The 15,707-nt window shown below is 45.8% G+C and overlaps 3 protein-coding genes across 4 annotated transcripts; 2 read left to right on the top strand and 1 right to left on the bottom strand.

Annotated features, from left to right (window-relative positions):
• Window positions 1-1,112: 1,112 nt before the first annotated feature.
• Window positions 1,113-3,776, bottom strand: tmem65 (transmembrane protein 65). Its single transcript, XM_077506237.1, has 7 exons — window positions 3,179-3,776; window positions 2,806-2,850; window positions 2,667-2,734; window positions 2,537-2,591; window positions 2,311-2,353; window positions 1,711-1,816; window positions 1,113-1,639 (listed from the first exon to the last, which is right to left on the bottom strand). The coding sequence occupies exons 1-7, from the start codon at window positions 3,414-3,416 to the stop codon at window positions 1,529-1,531; spliced, it is 666 nt and encodes a 221-aa protein (XP_077362363.1). The 5' UTR covers window positions 3,417-3,776; the 3' UTR covers window positions 1,113-1,528.
• Window positions 3,777-3,786: 10 nt separating this feature from the next.
• Window positions 3,787-7,156, top strand: psmb4 (proteasome 20S subunit beta 4). The gene is made up of 8 exons (XM_077506236.1): window positions 3,787-3,954; window positions 4,476-4,602; window positions 4,767-4,846; window positions 4,926-5,072; window positions 6,465-6,546; window positions 6,625-6,741; window positions 6,819-6,907; window positions 7,042-7,156. Exons 1-8 carry the CDS (start codon window positions 3,827-3,829, stop codon window positions 7,052-7,054), a joined length of 783 nt encoding a protein of 260 aa, XP_077362362.1. The 5' UTR covers window positions 3,787-3,826; the 3' UTR covers window positions 7,055-7,156.
• A 161-nt stretch (window positions 7,157-7,317) lies between these two features.
• rfx5 (regulatory factor X, 5) lies at window positions 7,318-15,548 on the top strand. 2 transcript variants are annotated; one of them, XM_077506231.1, is made up of 10 exons: window positions 7,318-7,531; window positions 8,389-8,552; window positions 8,642-8,675; window positions 8,756-8,838; window positions 9,644-9,778; window positions 9,844-9,960; window positions 10,079-10,157; window positions 11,170-11,424; window positions 11,490-11,618; window positions 12,293-15,548. In XM_077506231.1, the coding sequence occupies exons 2-10, from the start codon at window positions 8,431-8,433 to the stop codon at window positions 13,103-13,105; spliced, it is 1,767 nt and encodes a 588-aa protein (XP_077362357.1). In that variant the 5' UTR covers window positions 7,318-7,531; window positions 8,389-8,430; the 3' UTR covers window positions 13,106-15,548. The 2 variants fall into 2 exon arrangements, with proteins under 2 accessions (XP_077362357.1, XP_077362358.1); XM_077506232.1 differs by lacking the exon at window positions 7,318-7,531 and adding an exon at window positions 7,538-8,298.
• The last annotated feature ends 159 nt before the right edge of the window (window positions 15,549-15,707 follow it).

Below are 15,707 nucleotides of genomic sequence, written 5' to 3'. Positions count from 1 at the left end.
TAAAAGGCATTTTCCTTTTTATTTGACTTTATCTTATTTTATTTTGTTAGTTTTATACAAAAAAATGTAGTTTGTTAGTTTTCATTTTTGAAAACGCAATTTCGTTATTTTATTTATTTGACCTATTTTACATTTTTATTTTAGTTTTGTAAACATAAAATGTATTTTCAGTTAGTTTTTTTTAAAAAGGCATTTTCCTTTTTATTTTGTTAATGAAATTATTTTTTGAATTTGTTTTTGTTGAGTAAAATAACCGTGGCTAGCACACGACTTTTTTTTTGGTTTGTTTTTGTTTTCCATCGACTCTCGAGTGACAAATGTTGCGCTCTCCAAAATGTGCGTGCGTAAGAAATGCGATCCACACACAAACAAACTCTATTTTTCTTTTATTTCAATGCATTTGTGACATATTTCCATCAAAACTTTCCAGGAATTTCTGCAACACAAGCCACAAAATATTACTGCAATATTTCCAGCAATAAAAAAACCCAAACTTAGTTGCATTGTTGCCATGTAAACTTTTAACATGCGTTTTATGACAGACTGCATTTGTGCTGACGTACAAAATGATTTTTTACCTGGCGGTCACGTGATGGCAAACCAAGTCCTGATCAATCGCGTCATTTTCAGGAGAAAAATGATCGGGCTTTTCATTTTTGGCTATTTTCTTTTTATTATTATTTTTTTAGGGCAACAAAATCATCCAGATGTAAATATATTGCCAAACAAAACGTTTTATTACTTTTATTGATTATTTTGTGCATTTCTTTCATTTTATTAACACAAAATGTAGTTTGTTAGTTTTTAAAGGCATTTTCATTTTTAATTTAACTTTTTTTATTTTAGTTTTATGTTAGTATTGCAAACAAAATGTAGTTTGTCTTTTAAAAGGCATTTTCATTTTATTTAACATTTTATTCTACTTTTATTTTTTTGTTAGTTTTGTAAACATAAAATGTAGTTTTTATTGTTTAAAAGGCATTTTCGGTTTTATTTATTTTATTATTTAACAATTTTTTTATTTTATTTAAGTTTTAGTGTTTTTTTTTAAGTTTTGTAAACAAAATCAAGTTTGGTCGTTTTCATTTTTTGAAAGGCATTTTTGTTTTGATTTTATTTATTTTACTTTTTTTTGTAAACATCACATGTATTTTCAGTTAGTGTTTTTAAAAAAGCATTTTGCTTTTATTTTATGTTGTTAATGAAATTATTTTTTATTTTGCCATAAAATATATCCAGCAATAAAAAAAAATAAAAAAAAAAGTCGTGTTTGGTGCGAGACGCAGCAAAATAACATTCCATTTTTCCCGTCGGTGGCATCGGAGAGGAGAACTTTCCCGAATGTCACAAGTGGACTGAAGCCATGAAAACGATTGCAACCACAAGACAATATTTTTCTCCTGCCAATGATGGAAAGCGTGTCAATCATTTTGCCATTTGGCGTGTGAATGAATGTTATGGAGCCGTAATTCCACAATTGCGGTGGAAATGTTGTGAGGAAATTGCGCAGGTGCTTCTTGACGAGACATCAGGACGACGTCGCCGCTTTGGCTTTCTTCTTCTTGTCGTCGTCGTCGCTGACAAACAAGAGCGGGAACATTCCCAAGACGCAGCCGATGATGACGCCGATGGCCTTCCCCTGCGGGACGGACGGACGGACGGACGTGATTAATGGCGGCGAAGCGGGCGGGGTTCGGGCGTCGGCCTGACCGTGTGCGAGCTGAGCCGGGTCTGCCACATGTCGGCCTGCTTGGGCGTCAAGTCCGGCACCTGCATGCCCAGCTTGGACGCCAGCGCCTCCACGTAACCTGCCAAGCTGGAGAGAAAAAAAAAGAAAGCAAAATGAGATGGACGGCACAGATTGCAGGTACCGAAGGAGTTTGAGTTTTTGAAACAAATTGTGGACCGTGGGCAGGCAACATCTTTTGGTGCTTTTCGATTGGCTGCTGCCAGATGGTATTATTATTATTATTATTATTATAGTTTTCATTTTATTTTAGTTCTTGAGTTGTTGTTTTTTTTAATGTAGGTAGTTTTAATTCGGAAAATGTAGTTTCAGTTTTCATTGTTTAGAAGGCATTTTCGTTTTTATTTTATTTAACTTTTTTTTTTTTTTAGTTTTGTAAACATAAAATGTAGTTTGTTAGTTTTTGTTTTTCTGAGAGCATTTTCGTTTTTTGAATTTGAGCTTTTCCTTCGTTTTCGTGAACTAAAATAACCTCGGCCTGCTCGCAACAAATATCACAATCCGATAACATCTCCAAAATTGCCATTCAAGACTTGTTGGAGGCAAGCGGCGAAAGTTCTTACCCGAGACCCGCCAGGTCGGAAACCAGATTCCCCAGGGCGGCGGCTGCGCGGGCACAAAAGAAAGAGAGAAAAAAAAAAAAACATTTGCAAACGTTCGCAACGGTCGTGCTGATGATCCTCCGGGCCAGCCGGGGGCGCTAGTGGGAACACTGCGATGGAAGGTGGCCGCGCTAAACTCAACTCCCAACTTTTTGGGAACGATTTCTTTGAAATGATAGCATGTTACCGGCCATGGTGGAGATTCCCAGCGTGATTCCGATGGAAAGCTCAATCTGCGTTCCCTGCAGGAAGACGAAAGTCAATGCAGTACATCATTTCCATGCCCGGTAGCTGACGTCAACGCAAGAAAAACTCACGGCTGAGATCATGATGGCGTTGTCCAGGAAACCAAAGCCGATGAAGGGAAGCGTATTGTGGAATAAAACTGAAACCAGCAAACCGGCGCCAGGTGAGTTTGCGTCCTTTTAGTCCTAATTTAGTTTTGATGAAACTCACCATATCGGATCTGAGCCGCGGTTGGCGGTGAAGGTTCCAACGATTCTGTGGAGGGGGGGGGAGAAAAAAAAAAAAAAACCTATCAAATTTGGACTTCTAGAAGGTACTTCTACATAGGTGGTCAGAAAAAAAAATCTAGGACTAAAAATATGGTGAGTCACATGAACAAAGTCATCTTTTGAGGATGATTTGATGTTTCCAGTGGAGACAAACATGTCTTTGGGCTGACGAACTCCCAAAGAGTTCCCGGATGTCCAATTAAAACTCGCGCGACCAATCACGGCCGGCGCTGGGGTGTAGGCCACGCCCATTGTTTCGAAGGCCCCCAGGTGAGTCTCAAAGCCGGAAGTGAGGCGTATAAAAAGGGACGCACCTTGAGCGATGGCGATGGACTCAAAGTCCTGCAGCTCCTTGAGCAAGCAGGCCCTCTCGCGGGGCTGCAGGCGGTAGATGAACTCCTTGGCCCGCCTGGGCGAGTTCAGCGGCTCCCTGGCCTCTTTGCGCCCGTGAGTTCCGAGCAACCGCCACGGCGCAGACGGCGGCGGCGGCGGCGGCGGCGGGAGCCTCCGCGGTCGAACCGCAGCAGAGCGAAGCGCCGCCAAGCGCAGCATGGCGAGCGCGCGGCACCGAAATGAATGAAAAAAAGTTTGCTCTTAACCTCCGTCTGAAAAGAAAAGCAGCCAACGAGCGACTTTCGGAATGCGCTTGCGTCTCTTGTTCAAGTTCTGAAGCGCTCTGAAAAGTCAAGTCTCACCGGGTGAAGCCCACTTCCGGTGAAAGCTTTCAAGATAAAAGGCTTGGCTTCCGGTTTCACGATTCCATTTTTTTTTCAACCGCTTCTTTTAACAATTACAGTATTAGAACATAAACACCAGTTCAAAGTTTCCATCTTTTCTTCTTAACATTCACAATATTAGAAAATCAAACAATTCACCTCAAAGGAAAACACAAAAAAAAATAAAACTTTCGCCAACAAGCCTCGTCATCCGGTACGTCACTTCCGGCAAAGATTTTCCCCAACATGGCGGCGAGCGGCTTGAACGTCAACTTGTGGGAGAATGGACCGAAACCGGGCGCCTTTTTCTCGCTCCGGGGCGGCGGCGGCGACGTCGGGCAGACTTCGGCTGGCGGTCCGGTTCGGCACACGCTGTGAGCAGCCAAGTTTTCGTCGTTATGTTTGTTTTTAACGTGAAGCTGTTTAACTTTCGCTTTGAGCGCCTCCAGCTGCTGTATCATCGTCGAGCTAACTGATGCTAAGCTAACTGATTAGGCTCCTTCTGCCACAACACTTGGACCCAATTGTGCGATAAGCAAACAAATGGAGGCCACCTTCTAAAAAAAATATATATAGAGAGCACATGACGTATTGAATTGGTCACAAATGAAGGTTTCCTCCATTTGCCTACCCGGATGTGAGAATTGGTCAAAAGAATGATATTAAACCCAGAAAATACTATTTCGTGCGCATGTTATACTGATTTCATGGCCACAAATTCTCATCACATAGACACAAATGTTAAGTTCAAAATAAAATCAAGATCATGATGAGTAACTTTTTTTTTTTTTTTTTTTTTTTTTTCTTCTGGTCTGCGTAGTTGATGGCAGAATATTGCACACAACAAGAAGGAATACGTAAGTTTGAATTGTGTTGAAATGTGAATAATGCGCAGGACCCCCATGGTGACGGGAACGTCGGTGCTGGCGGTCAAGTTCACGGGCGGCGTGGTGATGGCGGCCGACATGTTGGGCTCGTACGGCTCCCTGGCCCGCTTCCGCAACATCTCCCGACTCATGAAGGTGTGACGCTTGTTGACGTCCGTGCACAACTTCCAGAAAGTTGACATGTCAAGATGACCCGAAATTTGCACAAGGACCGTTACGTGCCAACTTAGTTTGACTGTTATTAAGTCTATATATCTCTGAGAATGTTTGTTTGGTAATGTGTGTTTGTTTTTGGCCAGGTGAACAACAGCACTATCCTGGGCGCGTCGGGCGACTACGCCGACTACCAGTACCTGAAGCAGGTCATGGAGCAGATGGTGTACGTGTCAACTCTGTTTGAGCGTGAAGACAAAAATTGCGCGTAATCTGACGTCAGCTTTCCCCCCTCTAACCGCCAGCATTGACGAGGAGCTGCTGGGCGACGGCCACAGCTACAGCCCCAAGGCCATGCACTCGTGGCTCACCAGGGTCATGTACAACCGGCGCTGCAAGATGAACCCACTGTGGAACACCGTGGTCATCGGCGGATTCTACGGCGGACGCAGGTCGGTTGGCACCAAAGCCTGTACCATGAAATAGATGAGAGAACATTTGCAAATACAGTATTTATTTATTAGTCCTTTTCAACAAACAAACAAAAAAAAAACATTCAAAAAAATTCAACTTCCACATATGATTTTTCTTTTGTGTCAAATTTGATACATCCGGTCACAATGCTTTAAATTAGTACATTCATAACTGTGACAAAAATATAATAATAAACAGACATGTTAAACATATTAATGTTTACAAAAATCAGATAAAAACATTTCCCACTATTAATTGTCTCTCCTTTATCAATTAGGGTAATCTTGCAAGGTCACTGGAAAAGCCATCAGATGGGTGAAACTGCCCTCTAATGGATTATCTGTGCAACATATGTGTCAGATCGTATACGTCAGGGTTTTAATGGGGGGGTTGGGGTGATTATACTTGTGAAAGAGAGGGCTCAAAATGTCTTGTAAGTTGTAACTTTAAAAAAAACGTAATAAAAACGAAAGCGAACTGGAACTACATTTTATGTTTACAAAACTAAAACTAAGGATCGCAAAAAAAAATGTCCTTTGTTTTCGTTTTTGGCAATTAATAGAATGCGTGTGCCTTTGGGGATTATTTAAAGGGATACTTGACTTATTTAGCCATTTTTGGCAGTCAAACATTAATATTTTGCCTTTAATAAATGTGATATTTTCATTATTTTTCATGTACAATTTAAAAACACATTTTGCAACTTGCTGTCGACTGACAATGACATCACAAGGGCTCAGGTAACCAATCACAGCGCAGCTTGTGAATGTCACATGACCAAACCGAGAAAACGGGTGAGCTGTGATTGGTTACCTGGGCCCTTGTGATGTCATTTTCAGTCGACCGCAAGTTGCAAAATGTCTTTTTAAAGGTATACTAATTGTATGTGAAAAATAATGAAAGTATCAATTAATTATAGACAAAATGTGAACTTTTTATTGCTATAATGGGCCCTAAATCAGTGAAGTATCCCTTCAAATGTGATTTGAAGTCGATTGATTTGGATATGAACCGGACGTTTGAAAGTGTCACACAGAAGTGATGTCATCTCGCAGCAGCCAATGGAAAAGCACCTTCAGATGACGTCACTCCCATGCTGCCTTTTGAATATTGTGCACAAGTAATACACATTTTGTTAAAACAAAACAAACAAACAAATACTGAAACTAGCTTATGAATAATGACTTGCCTGTGACCGCTTTTTTGTGTTATTTGTTTCTTCAAGCTAACTTGGTGAGTGCCACGAATGGCGCGACAGCGCCCTCCAGTGGCAAAATGCGAACATTGCATTTGTTTTGGCTTCATTGTGACGTTTGAGTTCCCTCGGCAACAGACGTGTGAATAACGAGCGACGTGTTTTTTGTCCGCAGTTTCCTGGGTTACGTGGACAAGCTGGGCGTGGCCTACGAGGCCCCCACAGTGGCCACCGGTTTTGGCGCCTACCTGGCTCAGGTCAGTCGTCCTGGCGTCCCTCAGAATACGCTCGGTGGCCGCCTATTTGACCACCCGTGTGCATGTGCGTGCGTGCAGCCTCTGATGCGGGAGGCGCTGGGGAACAAGGTGGAGGTGAGCAAACAGGAAGCGCGCGAGCTGGTGGAGCGCTGCCTCAAGGTTCTCTACTACCGAGACGCTCGCTCCTACAACAGGGTGCGTTCCACGACCGACGCGCGGCAACGCCACTTCCTGATTGAAGTGCATCACGGCCATTTTTGTTGTCCTTTCAGTACGAGATTGCCATGGTAACCGAGGAGGGCGTGGAGATTGTGGGCCCGCTGTCTTGCGAAACCAACTGGGATATTGCTCACCTGGTCAGGTAAGGGTCAAAGGTCTCGTCTGGGTCATCCGCAGCAAACTAAGGTGGCAAAAGTCCCCACAAAAGTCCATATTCATTTTTGGTGCAATAAGAAGTACACGTTTGTGTATGGTCTTTTGTCTGTCTGCCTGCAGTGGCTTTGAATGAACACCAGAGGGAGCCACACTTCCAGTTTCTTTGCTCTTACGCAAATGTTTTTTTTTTGTGTTTGTTACTTTTGTATTGTTCCAATAAATGTGTTCAACCAAACATTGTCCAGTTTTTCCTTTTCTAAGTATACACGTGTGAATATAGATGTATCAAATGAGAAGTTGATTTGCGTTCCATATTTTCTGCCAGACACACGATTATTTTTGCTGTGATGTTGCCATGCAGAATAGCCGAGATCAAAATCATCCGTCTCGTAACTGGGCAGACCAGACGACGCCTGTCCAATCCGAATAATCTCCGTCAGAAAAATGTTTGGCCTCGACGAATGGAACGCGGCCAGATTTGGGTATCCGGGCAGGTTAGCGCACCCCCACCAATGGGAATGGACGTGCGCTTTGTAGTCAGGCAGACATAACAGAGTCGTCCAATCACAAAATAATCTTAAGGGCTATTTTTTGCTGTATCTTGGCTCAGGTACTTTCCTTTTCTTGTTTAAAAGTCCTAACCGTGACGCTCGTCATTTGTGATGCCGCCATTTAACAAGGCGAATCATTGCCGGCGTTTGGGAATGATTTCCAAGTCGAATGGAGCCGGGGAAGAGTCAAGGGCGCGCTTCGTCGCATGCTAGCCGATGCTATTTGCTAGCAACTAGCCGCGGTAGCTAGCTAGCTAGCCTGAGAAAAACGTTCGCGTCGTTTGTCTTGTGATGTCGTCGTGTTGGCCATTTTGTGCGTGTGCTCGCGACGTGACATTTTCGACGACGACCACTCGAATAGTGCTCACGTCGTGTCCGCGGCGGTCCGCTAGTTTGGCGGCTAGCTTAGCCGCTTAGCTCGGTGCTAACGAAGCCGACACATGGCGACAGGCAGGCAGGCAGGCAGCCTCGCGTCACTTGCCTCCTCCACCCGGGGTCGAACCGGTGTCGGGCGGCGGAAGTAGCAACTCATTCTCTTTGCATTACCAATTAGCGTTAACTACTTGTGTATTGGTGGGCTTCATCCAAATGTGTGCCCACTGTGACGCTATTCAATGAAATGTTGATGGAATGATTCGTTTTTGTTGACACTGTTTGAAATGTGAGTCACGCAGGAACGGCTCGAGAATTTTGAACTGAACGGATTGTTTTGTAATTCACTCGCATTCACGCCCTGCCCTCCACCGCAAGGGGGCGCACTTAAACGTGACGTCCCACTAGAAGGCTCTTTGAAATGCTGGACGGCTTGAAGTGGACCTTTCTAAGTGTATGAATTGCGATTTCCAAAGTCGACGGGCCAAAGTGGCAATTTTTGCGTCTTGTTGGAATGCACGAATGAAGATCTGCATGCGTTCAGATTCAGATGGCGCGCGCGAGCGCCGCGTAGTGGGCGGTCCGCATGTTGGAGGAGGAGCAGCAGCACCGGCGCCACCCTGGCGGCGGCAAGGAGGGCGAGGCGGAAGCGCCCGACGGCGACACGGAGCCCAGCATGCTGCTGCAGAAGCTCAAGACCAACATCTCGTACGACACGCCGGACGGCGGACGGACAACGTCACGCGCAAACGCCCGTCGGGGCGTCTCACCTTCTCTTTGTTTGTCTTGCCTTGCAGGAAGAGCGTTCAGCTGAAAGTGGAGCAGATCCTGGTGAGAAGCGCGTCCTTGCCGCCGTGGTGGTGGTGTTTGGCGCATGCTGATGACATCATCGTGTCTTGTTGTTTTGACAGCAAGACGTTCAGCGCTTCTCGGACAACGACAAGCTCTACTTGTACCTGCAGCTGCCGTCGGGCCTCGGCGCCGGCGACAAGAGGTCTGCATTTCGTTTCATGTTGATCCCAATATGGAATACGCTTGAAAGCGTGTCGCGCACAAGTGACATCATCTAGCTAGCAGCAGCCAATGGAAAAGTACCAAAAGATGACGCCGCTCTTTTAAATATCGCACGTATGCAGTGTTTCCTCCTTTATCGCACGTTTATCTTTCGCAGCCTTGCTGTTTTGCAGAATTTTTTTACAACGTACTTTTTTTTTAACAAGTAACAAGTAAAACATACTTTTAATGGGGAAAAAATTATTGTAAGTGGGAAAAAAAACATGATAATTGAAAAAGAATTCATAATAAACTAAAAGTTATACCAAAACAAAAAAAAATAAATAAATAAATGAAAAAATATATATACTGTGCTGTATACTGTAATAAGTAAATAAAAAAAAAAACATTTTAATGGAAAAATGAATGTAAATTAAAAAAGAAACATTTATAATAAAGTAAAAATAATACCAAAACGAAAGAACATAATAAACAAAAAATATGTATAATTCATGGGAATTTTTTTATTTTGAAATGAACGGCAATTTCCATTATTGCGGGTAGTTTTTGGAACTTTTTAAAAACTAAAACTAATACTGAAACAAACTAAAACGAAGCATTGATGAAATATCTCCAACTAATCAAAAGTAACACAAGCGGCGTGAAAACAAAGTCAATTGAAAAAACAATCCTCCAAACCAAATGAAAACTACGCTGAGTCAAATGAAAATTGGCGAACTCTAATAACCACCGCTCCGCTTCCTGCCCCGCCCCTCCAAACCAATCTTGTGTGCGTGCGTGCGTAGCGGCGGCGGTGGCGGCGGCGGCGACAGTTTGCTGACGGCGGCGGAACAAGTTCACACGTGCAATTGGATCCGCAGCCACCTGGAGGAGCACTCGGACACGTGTCTGCCCAAGCAGGACGTCTACGAAACGTACAGGTGAGCGCACGTCAGGGCGACGACCCGCCGGCCGCGCCGTCTGAGCATCCCGTGCCCTTTTGCAGGCGCTACTGCGACAACCTGCAGCATCGGCCGCTGAGCGCCGCCAACTTTGGCAAAATCATCCGAGACATTTTCCCCAACATTAAAGCCCGACGGCTCGGCGGACGAGGACAGTCCAAATATCCTTCAGCCTTGTTGCCGTGGAGAGCGGGCGTGCCGCGCCGCGCCGCGCCCCGCCCCGCCCCGCCCCGCCTCCTTTTTGCCAACGTGTGCTTTCCCTAACTGCTGCGGCGACACGTACTGTTACAGCGGCATCAGGAGGAAGAGCGTCCTCAACATGCCGCTGCTGCCCAACCTCGACCTCAAGAGTGACCCGGTACGCGCGCACACGCATTCACGCCGGATTCAAACTGCCGCCATATTTCGCCGGCGGCATGTCACGATATCCAAAATTTTTCCATTTGGGCAGTTGTTTGTTTTCATGCAGTTTCATTTTCATAAGACATGTTTTGGCCCTCCTGTGTTTCAGTGCACACATATTTATAGAGTTTTTATTAACATTTTTAGCATATTTTTGATTTGCTGTAATATACAAAAGCGCAATGCACAATATTGTTTTTTTTTAGTATTGTTTTTTTTTTTTTTTTACAATATTATGGCTTTTTTTTTTGTGTATTGCCATCCTCCTCAAAATATCATAATAATTATCATATCGTGACCAAGGGCTGTGTAAATTTAATGACAATTTCAATTATTACACTCCACAATTACAAAATCAGCATCATCATTAAAAAAAAAAAAGATTTTTAATACAAATTTTTTAGTTGTTTAAATTTATACAATTGCACCTTTTTTTTAATACATTTTATTTGATTAATAATAATAATAAATAAACAATAATTCATTTTAAACTTTAATTGTATTAATTTTAAAATCAACTTGTGTAATTATAGCGTTTCAAATAAATTAAATATATATATATATATTGTACCTTTAAACATTTTCTTGCTTTGTATTGGAAAATAAATACTGCACAGTGCACATTCTGCACTCCAACATGAATAAATATATATTATTATAAATATCTACTATTATCAATTGTGTTTTGTCCAAAAGGAACTTACATAATTATAGTCTTTGTAATTTTTGATTGGTCTTAATATTTTTAAAAGTGTAAACATTTTGGTGTTTTGTACCAAAACATAAATAATTGCGATTCCAGTTATTGCCAAAATAATGCTGATAATTATTTTCCCCATAAGCGAGCAGCCCGATCTTGTCATATGGTGATATCGATGTTGTTCCATCCCTAATAAACGGTTATGAGGATGAGATCATTTTTTGATTGATGGATTTTTGTGACCTTTTTTCATGCCGCCGACGCTCAGGCGGAGTTGACGGAGCTGGTGCAGACGTACAAGCAGGAAGTGACGGAGGCGGCGTGCGAGCTGATCTGCGACTGGGCGCAGAAGATCCTCAAGCGCTCCTTCGACACGGTGGTGGAGATCGCGCGACACCTCATCCAGGAGCACATCGTCAACCCGCGCTGCAGCCAGGCCGAGCTGGTGGCGGCGGCCGCGCTGGCCGGCGGGCCCGCCAGGCCGCACAAGGTCATCAAGAAGACGCCGCTGGCCGACCTCAAGGTGACCCCCACGGCCCCGGCGGTTTGGCGTCCGCTGTCGCCGCTCACCGCTTCCTGTTTCCTCAGAGGGACTGCGGAGACTCCGCCTCCTCGTCGCCGTCCAAGCCGCCGGCCGCCGACAAGGCGGCGCCCTCGGCCAAACCGCTGCCGCCTGAGGCTCCGCCCTCTCCCGCCGTCTCTTCTCTGCGGCCCGCGGTAGGTCGCCGACACGCGTGTTTTGGATTTTAAGCAGGTCAGAACATTTTTTCATCTTCATTTCGTCGCCGCGTTCAGTTTTCGTCTGCACCGTCTGCTGTGTGGCCACATGGGGGCGCTACAGTCACGCAAACATCAAACGTTTCTCGTACGGGTGGCAATCTCCTCTCCGTATGATCACGATCATGATGCAATACACGACAACTATTACGTCACAATAGGACGATCGCTCAGGTCATAAATCCACCATCATCTACCATAAGACGAAAATTGGAACTTTGCAAAAGTCAATCAATACATTGACTTCAATATTAACATTCCTCAGATATTGTCCTTCGAAAATCCAAACATATAGAAATAGTTAAAATCGAAGATTTTTTCCAAGGAAACATGCAAAAGTGAGGACAGATAAATGTCGGCCACAAGTCAGTCTTGTTCTTTGCCCGAAGACTTGCGTCCATTTCCCCACAACCTTTGAGGTGCACCCCCTAGTGGCCCGCCAAGTAACTGCTCAATAAGCCATCAACAATGCAGCAGTTCCAGTGGCTGGAAAGCAACTCGAAATATGGCCACGCTTGCCGAGTTCCAACACTTCATCTTTTGGCCGACAAATATAGAAATCTCCATTTATCACGAAATCGTCGCTGTCGCTGATGTGTGCGCGTGTGTGGCAGGTGGAGGCGTACATGAAGCAGCTTCCCCGAATCCTCCCCCGCAGCCCGGACAAGCCGCCGCTGCGCTCGTCGCCGCCCTCCCTGGCGCCCAAAGACGCTTCGGGCGCCGGGTCGGCGGGCGGCCCGGCGAGCGGCGGCGTCAAGGTGATCGCCATGGCGACGCTGTCCCAGCAGCAGGGCGGCCCGCTGCCCCTCGTGATCGTCCCGCAGAGCTGTTTGTCGTACGAGCGCGAGAAAGCGCCGCCCTTGCCCCCGCCGCCCGCGTCCGGCGCCGCCAAGCGCCCCCCGGAGGCCGCGCCGGCCCCTCCCGTCAAACGCAAACGCGGGAGACCGAGGAAACCGCGGCCGGAGGACGCGCTGGCTCCGCCCACCTCTGCGCCGCCTCAACCGCCGCCCCCTCACGGGCCCGTCATCACCTCCATGACGGGCGGCGTCATCCAGAAGGCGGCGGCGGCGGCGGCGTCGTCGTCGTCGGTGCTGGAGTTGGTGATCCGAGAGCCGCCGGGTTTGCTTCTCAGCGCGCTGCCCGCCGCCACGCCCGCCGCCGCCACTCCCGAGCCGGACCGCCGCGCCCGCCCGTTGCTGCTCTTCCAGAACGCAGGCAACGCCGGCTGGGAGCTGGCGCCGCCGTCGGCTCGCCCGCCCATGGTGGAGGTCATCCAGAAGGCGCCCCGCCCCAACAGCAACAACAACAACAACAACAAGACTCCGCCCACCAAAGTGGAAATCACCCTCACGCCCGTCGACGGCAACCTGCCGTCGTCCTCTTCCTCGGCGGTCACGCGGGAAGACCAGGCGGCGGGCAGCCCCTAAAGCCCCGCCCCCTCATCCTTCTCACCGGCGGAAATCCAGCATGGGATGAATGAAGCCGAGCGACTCCTCCTCCGTCCATCCAATTGTAGGACACGCCCCCTCCCCAGCCCAAACAGGAAGTTTGATTTGGGAGGGAGGGGCCAGCGACGGGTCAGAACCCGCTCTGGGTTCTTTCTTTGCGCCCACCTTCACGCTTTCACTTTGTGTGTGCGAGTTTATTTATTGACATGTGCGTGTGTATTTTCATAACCCCTCCCCCCAAGACTGATCACATGACCCGCTGACCTCCAATGGATTGATGGCTGCTGCGATGACGTCATCATCCAGAACGACGATCACAATGTTGGGCAAAATGTTCTCATGCAGTAAATGTTGTTGTTGTTGTTAGCGTGTTAGCTTAGCTCACACGTTTGTTTGCACTAAAGCCGCATGGACGACGACGTGTTTTTGGGGAAATGTGACGACGAGATCGTCATCTTGGCAGTTTCCATGGCAACGGCAGGGAGGCGTGGCAGGAAGTGTTTGGAAGGAGGACAAGTTGGTGGAGAAATCCAAGATCGGTAATCGGGTAACGTGCGGCGCACGCGCACCATCGTGCACTTTGACACAGGAAGTAGGAGGAGGAGGCAGGAAGTGCGATTGGCATCAACTTTTTGACTGCCGGCGAATGCGAGAACGGACTTTTGTTTGTGTGTTGCTATGACAACACGTCCCGCATGCTTTTCCCGTGTTTGTGTTGTTTCTCGTTTGCACTTTATACTTGTTCTTTGTTCTCGTCGTGGAAAGTCGACCCAACTGTCAAAAAGAAAAGAGGAAAAAAAAAGCTAAACAAGATAACCGAGTGAAATGTTTTCTTGGCGTTTGTCTTCGTTTTTTTGTTTGTCGTGAAGAGGAAGTAAAAGTGGGCGCCCGCTCATGTGATGTGATCATCTATTTTATTATAACGCACACTGACTGAATAAAAAACAAACAAAAAAAGAAGTTACAGTATGATTGTGGGTTGGATTTTTTTTTTTTTGTGCGTATCGTGAATGTGTCACGTCAGCTGGACTTGATCCCAAACTCCAGAATGAAATTTGTGAAAAGGATGGAATGATAAGCTGGCAGAAAAATGACTTATTTTTTTGCTTTTAACTTGGGGAAAAAAATGGCGGTGGTTATCGCCGCGCACGCGCATTTATTTGTGAGACAAACCCCGCTGTTTCGAGATGCGTCTAAAGGCCAGTTCCTCCCCAGTCCACGGGGAGGCAGTGTTGCTGTCTGCATTTGAGGGGATTGAGCCGTTTGTCGCTTAAAATTGGAAATTGAAGGACGGAAAACGAGCCGTTGTCTGATCCTCTGCTATGTGTTTATTTTACACAAGTCGGGATACAAAATGTGACCTTAGTTTGTTTCCCTTGAGCTTGTTTTGCTTTCATTCGAAAAACACTTCGTCGTGGCTGGGAGCGAAAATTACCCACAATGCACTCTGAAATGTAGTCAACATCGATGCCACTGACCTGTATATATGACTTGATAACCGCTGGCCCATACACGCCAGTGCAAGCCGTTGAATTTTCTGTTGCAAAATGTCTGACGTCCTCTTGTCTGTGTTTAATACATTTAAAACGTCTTAAATGATATTTCTGTGAAGTACTGTCTCAAATATTCTCCAATTTGCATACTATAAATGGATAGCATCGTACGCCGAGAAACGTTTCTTGGGAGGAGCAATATGGCGGCCTCGCAACCGCAAAAGAGTCTTGGCTATCGGCTATCCAGCATATATATATATAGATCAGTGGTCGTCACCGACAGCATTTCCCAAACTGGCCAGGAGATGGCGGCACTTTGGCGCCTGAAGCTGATCCGGAATCATCCACTTCCAGACCAAACTCCACAATCGCGAACTCCACACGCGTATGGAATTGTTGGGAACAATCCTGTTCATGAAAGACAAATAATGTCAAAAAAGACAAAATAACTTTTCTTCATATCACTGACTTTTGTGGCGTGAAAAGCAACCATTTTGCAGTCCTGATGACAGGCCAGCGGGCGGCGCTAGTATGCAAAAAGCGGTAGCGGACTGCTGGAGTGACGTCAGACCCGCAGGGGACAGGTACGGCAAGATGGCGGCCTTGCGTCAGCTCGGTGAGCAAATGTTTGTCGTTTGTTCCTCTTCGTCACATGACATTTTGCTTCTTTTAGGATTTGCACACGCGACGGACACGACAGCGGTTCAGATTCGCGCCCTTGAGCACGCTTGACATCCTTTCAGACGCTTTTTGTTTGTTTATGCTGGTCATGGTCAGCATTTTATTTGTATTTTTTTAATTGTTGTCATTGACACACCTGATCGCTTTCTACTTGGGAATTGAACTGTGAGGGTTGTTTGTTCAACTTATTGTTTGTCGAATCAAGTTGGCTTGTCTGGCTGTAAATAAAGAAATACAAATCTAAACAAGACTTGCTAGTTTCCTCGCCAGTTGATTTACGTTTTATTTGGATCAGCAGAGGGCGCTCATCCTTCTTGCCGGTCCTTGGATAAATCATCAAATAATTGAGAATCTAGTTTGTGTAAATGCTGCCATCTTTATTTCCTTTTTCAGTATGATGCTTTTAT

This window comes from Festucalex cinctus, chromosome 19 (genome assembly GCF_051991245.1).
Source record: "Festucalex cinctus isolate MCC-2025b chromosome 19, RoL_Fcin_1.0, whole genome shotgun sequence".
Classification (NCBI taxonomy): Eukaryota; Metazoa; Chordata; class Actinopteri; order Syngnathiformes; family Syngnathidae; genus Festucalex; species Festucalex cinctus.
The sequence above is the reverse complement of the archived record's forward strand: the minus strand, read 5'-3'. Positions and strand labels throughout refer to the sequence as shown.